Below are 8,777 nucleotides of genomic sequence, written 5' to 3'. Positions count from 1 at the left end.
CGAGCTAATTTGTTAGCTCCTCTTGTTTAATGAATGAGCCACCTGCTCTGGCCTTTCCTCTTAGCATTTCCATCACCAGTCATTATGGAGGATTGGCTGAAATGATACATAAGCCTGGGGTGACGGATGCTCGCCTGGCCTCCCTGGTTCTAACTGCTGCCTGCCAGGGTCTTAGGGAGGCATCTTCTTGCCTGGATCCAGCCAGATCACGGGAGGGCCCCAAATGCCACTTGGCCGGGACCTCCCATTCACAGAGGGCCTTGCGTTTAGACTCATGATATCTCTCAGGTAAGGCACTCATGGTTGTGTATGCGCTGCTAAAAAAAAAAAAAAAAAGCCTTTCTGGAGTAGAAACATTTTAAATATACTGTCATTTGCATAATTGTATTTGGACATCTCTTACTTTGTAAGCAACTGGGAATCTAAGACAAACAACACTACAAATGACCCGGGGGCCCTTTTAAACTCAGAAAGGCCCATGACTTGAATTGAAGGTGGCTGGTCCTGCCAATGTCCCTCAATGAGAGGTTCCCAACCAGGGATGATGTGGGCACCACAGGGACCTTTGGTAACATCTGGGGACATTTTGGTTGTCACAACTGGAAGGGGGCGGGGGAAGCTGATGCTGACACACGGTGCTAGGGATGCTGTTAAACATCCTGCAGCACACAAGGCAGCCCTACAACAAAGAATGATCCTGACCATAATATGTCTAAAGGGCTGGCCTCTTTTGCAGGGAGAAGATGGCATTTTTTACCCAGCCTCGGATGAATATCCCGACCCTCTCTGCAGACGATGTCTAATCGCCAGAAAAGTATTTCCTTTGTTCCACTGACCACGCTGTGAACATAGACTGTGGCTAAAGTTATTTATGTGGTGTTATATGAAGGTACTGGGTCACAAGCCCTCTAGCGCTCTTGTCGGTGTGAAGACGAACAGATTTTTTTTTTTTTTTTTAGTTTGGGTTCTATTAAAAAAAAAAAAGCAACAACAACAAAAAACCAGCATTAAAATGACAAGATTGTATAGTTTGTATATTTAGGAATGTATTTTTGAGAAAGAAAATTTAAATGAACTACAGCAGTGTTAAGTTGCTGCTCTTCTTAAAATAAAATTGTTTAGAATTTTTTTTCCTTTTTTTGTACAGCTCTACCTTCTAGAGGTTTCACTGCAATAAGAAGTAATGTTTCAGGGACGGTAATCCTAAAAGGACGTCCTGTAGGTGTCACAGCACAGCTGACCTTTCCTACTTAACATATTTTGTACAATATTAAAAAAAAAAAAAGCCAGGAACCATTGGGGGAATTCTGAGGTGCATTTGCAAGTCTTTATGAGCTGTGATGTGTTTTGATGTGGCCGCCTGACATGGAGCAGGCAGCGAGGAGCTGGCTGGCCACACGCCTGCCCCCGCCAGTCTCAGACGCCCAGTGAAACCACTGAAGTGAGTGAGGGAGGGCTATGGAAAGCTCCTTTCAGTTTTATCTCCATCAATAAAGTGGCCTTTCTGAACGAATTTTCTCTCTCTCTTTTCTCCCCCTCCCCTCACTGCATCTGTGTTTCCCTAATTTTTGACCTGCCCCTTCCTAACCATTTCCTCCCTGCCCATCCCCCTGTGCAGGAGACGGTTTTTCTTGGTTTTTCTTTTGCCAGAACCACCACTTATTCTATCATTAGATTAAAAGGGCTGCTCAGCCAGGGCTGTTGCAGATAATGGGACATCAGCCTTTAACAGACAAGTAGCCGATCCCCTCTTCCTTTTTCTGACATTATCCTGTGCAACCTTCCTCCAGGTACATTGCACCACCAACACATCAGAATCACTTTGGGCAGCTTGTTAAAAATACAGATGCCTGGACCCCATCCCAGACCCACTGACCCACCACCCTTTCTCAACTGGGATGGGCCCAGAGACCTTCTTTTATCCATGGTCATATGCACACCAAAGTTTGAGGGACCTACCCGTAAATGTGAATGAAGCTCAGGCAGAGACAGAGGCAAAATGGTGTGGCCCTGAATCCCATGAGAAAGTCACTTAGGTGACACTAATATGCATAACCTTCTCTAGGCCACTGGGGAGAGGGTGACAGAGGGAGTCAAGTCCCCTTCACTTGGCTGTGGAGGCTTTTCCCCTAATATTTCAGCTAATATTTGTTAGCTGAATATTTCTTACATTGGAGGAACCTATAATGGTGTAGAATTCACCATTATTCCCCACATGTGTCCAGGCCCTCCTTCCCATCTATCCACTGCAGTGTTTCACCATCAACCCAGGGCCTCCCCTCACCCCCAGGACTGCACTCTCTAAACACACCGGCCATCTGTGTATTCTCTCTTCTGCTGTGAAACTCCACCCCACGTGTTGAAGTTTGGTTTTGCAGTGTCTTCAAAGGAGTATCAATGCTGTCCCTGACCAGTCACAACAGGTCCAACATAAGAATTGTGTCCCACTGCTCCTGTGGCCCCTCATCCCTGCACAGCTCAGAGCTTCGAAATGCTGTCCTTGTTGGCCCTGGTCTTCTGTTAAGGGCACTGGCTGCAGCAGTGGAGCAGATGACCCAAGCTGGACAGTCAAGAGTGACCCATCCCATTGGCTATCACTCTTAGAGCAAAGATAGGCATGGCACCCCAGCTGGGCCAATCAGAGCCCTTCTTCTACACTTTCCACTTGAAGGTCATAAACTAGATTTTCTCTTGCCAAAGCTTTCTGTAGCCATGGTTCACATTTCTGGGACCACCCCTGCAGAGAGAAGCAGATAGAAAAAGTGGGGAAACGGGGAAACGGGGTAGACCTGGGGTTTGAATCCTCGCTTGATCTTAGCCAAAAGGCCAAGAAGCGATGGGGTTTGAATCCTCTGTCCTCATGGTAGTTGTAGTCTGTCTGGTGAACCAAGTCAAGAGTGCTAAGAAAAACACGAAGGTCCTGCAGTGGGACTTTTTCACTCAGTCACACCTTCAAAGCTCAGTCAGCCCTGCACACACCCATGGCATCATCTTCCCTAAAGCCGAGCTCCTGGCGCCCTCCTTGTATGTGGGGAAGACTATGTGGAGCAAATCCTCCTACCCGAGCAGTATGTCTCAGTGTTGCTGGTCCAGCTGATGGAGCATTTGCAGGAGGCCTTCTGTCAGCCATGGCACTGAATTCTCTAAACCGTTCACCGGCACCCCACCAATACATCCCATCGTTTGCCTGGCAAAGAACTGAAGAATAGATTAAGACATTTCCCTCAGAATTATGCATGTGTGTTCTCCAAAACCTTCAGGAAACATGATTTCAGAAATGTGGAAAGATCTGCTTTGGGTCTCTCAGATAACAAATGACCAGAGCAGGGATGCAAACGCTGTCAGCCGGCTCCGAAATGTCTTTTGTGTTTCAGCTCTGGTTTCTGTTTCATGGCACTGTGGTCACACGTGGCCCCACTTGAAGGGAATTTGAACATTCGGTTTTGAAGAGTGAAGCCAGGAAATCCTGTGGTTTCTCTGCAAGGGGGTGTGGAGAAAGGTGGCACGATTAGGACACTAGCCTGAGAAAAGACTGGCTCCAACCATTTTGTAAAACCAATGGTTGCCTTTGACTGTAAACCTTTTTCAATGTACACAGTGGCTATGTTTGTGCTTCCTGCATCCACGAAGGCTAATAAGGTTTGTCCAGTTAACTGTCCACCTGCTAATCAGACTCCAGCCACCTTAACCATTCTCTTACCATTCTTTGACCATTCTTCTCTGTATTCTCACACTTCTTTTCTGTATTCTGTATTTACAGTTCTAGTTCCTTCTGCCCAGTCCACTGTTCCTCCACGTCATCATCCTGTCTTCATATGGCTCTCTCTTTATCACTATCCTGCTCCCAGTTCAAGCCTCACCCCTCAGAAAGACCTCTCCCCCTGATCCTGGGCCACCCTATGCAACTTACCCCCCCCACACACACATGTCACTTTCTGACACAATGACCCAATTAGTTTGTTCAGAGCACTCTGCAGTAATCTTGTCACATCTCCTCATCTGTCTCTTCCATCTAAAACATAAGATCTTAAAGCAGGGACCCTGTTTGCCGTGCATTTTGTTGTTGGGTGTGACACAGAGTGGGTCTTCGATAAATATTTGTGGAATGAATGAATGAGATCAGATGTCTGCCCCAGAGGTGTGTTCACTCCCTTCTTTGTCACTCCTGACCAGGACAAAAGAAGATTCTGGGTGGGACAGGAGTACTGAAGGCTGTTCTTTGCAGTGCCAAGTTGCAGACACCTCTTTGATCCAGCCCAGTGCACTCCTTGCCAAATACACACACTCCACCCTTCAGCATGAAGAAGCAGAAGTGATTGGGATTGCTAACACACACACACACACACACACACACACACACACACACACACAGTATTTACATTCTTTGGGGGGAAAGTCAGGTTATTTACCCCGAAATCATTTCTTGCCTGTAACAATTAGTTGCATTGCATTAATAGCTAATTATTACACACTACACGAAATCCAAAGGGTACAGAAGAGCATCAGTAGCACATCCTTCCACTCACTGTAGGCCTAGGCACTCTTCTAATAAACATTCACCTATTTTTAACTCATTTATCCCCATAACAACCCCATGAGTTAGGTATTATTATGACCATTCCCATTTTACCCTGGAGGAAACTGGCTCAGACATCACACAGTTGATAAGTGGTAGACCTACGATTAAACCCAATGTGTGCTCTCAAGACACCTCACTACAGTAACCAGAATTCTCCACACGTCTGCCCCCACCTGCCAGTTCCCTCCCTAAAGACAGTCCAGCTTGCCAGTTTCTTCCATGGTCCTTCCAGGGATAGGCAGTGTATTGTAAATATGCAGTGAATGGATGTATAATCTTATATGTATATTCTTTTTTCCACCTCAAAATGCATACTAAATGTACTGTCCTGTATCTTGCTTTTTCTCAATAAGGTATCCGTAAGCAGCTTCATTCTTTTTAACAATGATGTAGTATTCCACTAAATGGTGTACCCTAAATTAATCAATGGTCATTTATGTTATAGCCAATCTCTTGCTTTTACGATGTCTAACTGATCTTCATCCATCCATCTTTCCACACTTGTATGAGAATATCTGTAAAGTAAGTACTGCCTCCACTTTTATTTTTGGATAATATTTATTTTGGGGAGAGGGGTGCCTGGGTGGCTCAGACAGTTAAGCGTCCAACTTCAGCTCAGGTCATGATCTCATGGTCCATGAGTTCAAGCCCCATGTCAGGCTCTGTGCTGACAGCTTAGAACCTGGAGCCTGCTTTGGATTCTGTGTCTCCCTCTCTCTCTGCCCCTCCCCTTCTCATGCATGTGTGCACACTTTCTCTCTGTCTCTCTCTGTCTCTCTCTCTGTCTCTGTCTCTCTCTCTGTCTCTCTCTCTCTCTCTCTGTCAAAAACATTAAAAAATATAAAGTGAAATATTTATTTTTAGGAAAGTGCAAGCAGGCGAGGGGCAGCGAGAGGGAGACAGAGGATCCAAAGTAGGCTGTGCACTGACAAGCTGGCAGCAGCGAGCCCGATGTGGGGCTCGAACTCAAGAACCACGAGATCATGACCTGAGCCGAAGTTGGACACTCAACCGACTCAGCCACCCAGGAGCCCCTGACTCCACTTTTTAAATGCACCATCAGAGCTCTACGCGAAACTGCAAATTGCCTCTCAGACATTTCTTCTCAGTGTGTTTGCTATCTTCACTAAGCAACATGAAGATTCCTGGAGATAATACACTTCAAGTACTGAACAGAGAGATGAATTTGTTAGTGAATGGTAGGGAAGCTGTTATGTTCTAGCACAGGAATATACTCTAGTTCCTATATTCTAGATGTTTCTGGGGATAACTAAATTTAAAAGTTTGTCCTACACCATTAGTAAGACTTCTCTCAGAGCACTTGGGACTAAATAAATTTACGTAGGACATAATTGTAAGTCAAGTTTACAAGCAAAATATACATGAAGCCAATCAGAAGTGACAAGGGAGCATAAGCCTGACATTACAGTACTTTTTACCGCTTGCATTTATCTGTTTGATTTTTTGTTTTTGGCCATCTGTTCATGAGAATATTGGAGATCTCAGGGCAGGCATCATGCATGTCTTGTTCACTATTTTAATCCCCAGGGCCAGAGCAGTCCCTGACCGGTGGCAGACCCTCAAACAGTTGAATGACTTACACTAAGACCAAAGTTCTGTTTCTAGTCCTAGAAAGTGACACTCAAACCTGGGCAGACACTTTCCATTGGTTTCCAGTCCTCTCAGCAGGCTGCCTTGATAACAGTGACTTGATGCAGTGTTTCCCAAAGGGAGGCATCAGATAAAATGTTAGGTGGTATCTAGCTGAATTTTTTTTTATAATTTCACTTCAACCTGCACATCAAACCCATGAATTCAAAGCTATTACTACTTCAGACGGGGATAAGTAAGTTAAAGTAAATCAATTTAAAGAAAAAGATAACATCATTAATACAGTGGAACAAAGAAATGTCAAAAATCCTGATGATGGAAACACAATTGGGAAAGACTGAGTTAATGTATCTAGAATAGTTGTAAAGGGTCACCTTGCACAATCTTCCATTTTACAGGCAAAGAAAGCAGGCCCAGGAGCTATGGCTTGCCAGCAATAAACTAAGCTCTTGGTAGCTAAGAGAAAGGGACAGTGATGTTCAGGGACCATTTTGAATCGTCTCTATCCCTGCTTCCATCTGGTGGCCTCAGTAAGAGCTGCCTGGTCAGGCTGATACACGAGATCCACCTGGGTGCTGCTGGAGCAGCATTTCTTATTCCTTCCACATCTACTTCATCCCGATGTTCCCCTAAGTCCTAATGCCCTTTGCTAATTACTATTGTATCTTCTGTGTAATCCTCTGCCCTTTTGAAAAGCTTAGATCTACTCTAATTTTTATTACTAAAACAATGGTGCTTCCCGCAATATAAAATCACTATTTTCAATCTGCTTTTTTATTTTATTTAATGTTTTATTTATTTGTGAGAGAGAGAGACAGAGCATGAGCAGGGAAGGGGCAGAGAGACAGAGAGACACAGAATCTAAAGCAGGTTCCAGGCTCTGAGCTGTCAGCACAGAGCCCTACGTGGGGCTCAAACTCACAAACTGTGAGATCATGGCTTGAGCTGAAGTCGGATGCTTAACTGACTGAGCCACCCAGGTGCCCCTGGAATCTGCTTTTTTCTAATACATTTGCTTCATCTGGAAATTCTAATAAACCCCTCCCTTCCCTCATCCATACTCAAGATTTACTGATCTAGTTGAAAATGCAAGAGGCAGCAGAAAGCAGCCACAGCAGCAATATCCCCTCCTCCTAGGTCAAGGCCCGACCTCAGTGTTGGTGCCAGCCCCCACATCTGAGCCATCTCCCATTGGGAGGAAGACAACACAGATCACTGCATTCTGATTCTGTCGCAGGGCTCTAGAAATAGTGACAGTAACCTTGCCATCCCCATCCCCCAGAACCCATTCCTCTTACCCTCCAAGTGCAGACCCAGAAGTCTAAAGGGAATGTTGACCCCAGAGCCCTATCCTTCAACTTGGCTTCTTTCCACCTGGAATGTCCCTCATCCCATACCCAGCCCAAACATCACCTTTAGAAACACTTCCTCATCACCTACCACCCAGGCCTCACTGCCACCTCCATCAACAGCCCACACACGTCTTCCTTTTCTTAATATTTTTTAATGTGAGTTCTCTCCCAATGATGGCCAGCTGCTTGTGAGCACAGATTATGTCTAATTCATCTGTGTCCCTGGATGCCCATTTCTGAGCTATGGGTGCTGGTGATGTCACCAAACTCAAGGGGTTTGCTGCTTGGGGTGCATCAAATTGAACACAACCCAAGCAAACAACTTTAATCACTTGTTACAAGCAAGGAGACAGGGAGGTAGCTCTCAAAGCACTGACTGTCTCCCCCATGGGCTTAGTACAGGAAGCTTTTATTCCGTGTATTGTGGGGGTGGGTAGGAGCAGGGAGCTTGCATAAGCACTTTAGTTCAATGGCACACACCTAGCACGTCAACATGCTAGAACACACGTTGTGTGTTCAAAAAGGCAGAAAACTGCCCACAGAAAGAAATCTTAGTATTATAATGAGCTAAATGTAACTTGAGGTCCACTCAGGGGGGGCTTTTGTGCATATCCTTGGCTCCAATCCAGCTCAAACTGGTTCCTGTAGGGCCTATCAGGTGAGAGGGACCTAGCAAGGGGCTATCAGGTGAAACAATAGTTGGGTGTCTCCTTGGCTGGAACTGTTGGTTCTGCAAAACAAAACACATTTCTTCCCTGCTTTGTACTTTCCTTCCCTCCCTTCTGCTGATCGTTCTCAGCCCTCTTGTTTGAGAAACTTCCCATTGCATCCTAGTTAACAGTGACTGTTGAACAAGTAAGGGGGTGAAGGAAGGAAGCAACATGGCAGGGGAAGGAGGCTGTCTGGGTCTGAGTTGTGCCCACCACTGCCCTTTAACCCTCAGGGTCCCAAGGGTGCCTTAACAAGCTGGGGGGAGGTTATGGGAAAACTGCCACTGTCCAAGCCTCCCAAACTTTCTCTGGCTTCCTCCTACCTGAGTGCAAAGGCTGGTGTGACACTGGGCCCAGACAAATGACAGATCAGCGGGAAGGAGAAGCAGGGACTATCTCTCCAATAGCAGGAAGGGGACAAAGAGGCTTTCTGATGGGATGGGGAAGACTTACCTCCTCCTAGGTCAGGGCCTTGTCTCAGTCCCATCCCCTCTCTGTAGAAGTCATTCTGCAGGGAGAGTTTTC

General features: G+C 45.8%; 1 protein-coding gene across 2 annotated transcripts in view; it reads left to right on the top strand.

The window, feature by feature from the left end:
• Positions 1-1,513, top strand: part of LOC125917201 (protein KIBRA) — an 82,362-nt gene extending 80,849 nt beyond the window's left edge. For both annotated transcript variants that reach the window (XM_049623453.1, XM_049623454.1), the window contains exon 22: positions 737-1,513. In XM_049623453.1, the coding sequence (XP_049479410.1) occupies positions 737-803 (67 nt within the window). In that variant the 3' untranslated portion in view covers positions 804-1,513. The remainder of the gene's footprint in view (positions 1-736) is intronic.
• Positions 1,514-8,777: the final 7,264 nt, after the last annotated feature.

This window comes from Panthera uncia, unplaced genomic scaffold (genome assembly GCF_023721935.1).
Source record: "Panthera uncia isolate 11264 unplaced genomic scaffold, Puncia_PCG_1.0 HiC_scaffold_158, whole genome shotgun sequence".
NCBI lineage: Eukaryota > Metazoa > Chordata > Mammalia > Carnivora > Felidae > Panthera > Panthera uncia.
This window is presented reverse-complemented; position numbering and strand designations above follow the sequence as displayed.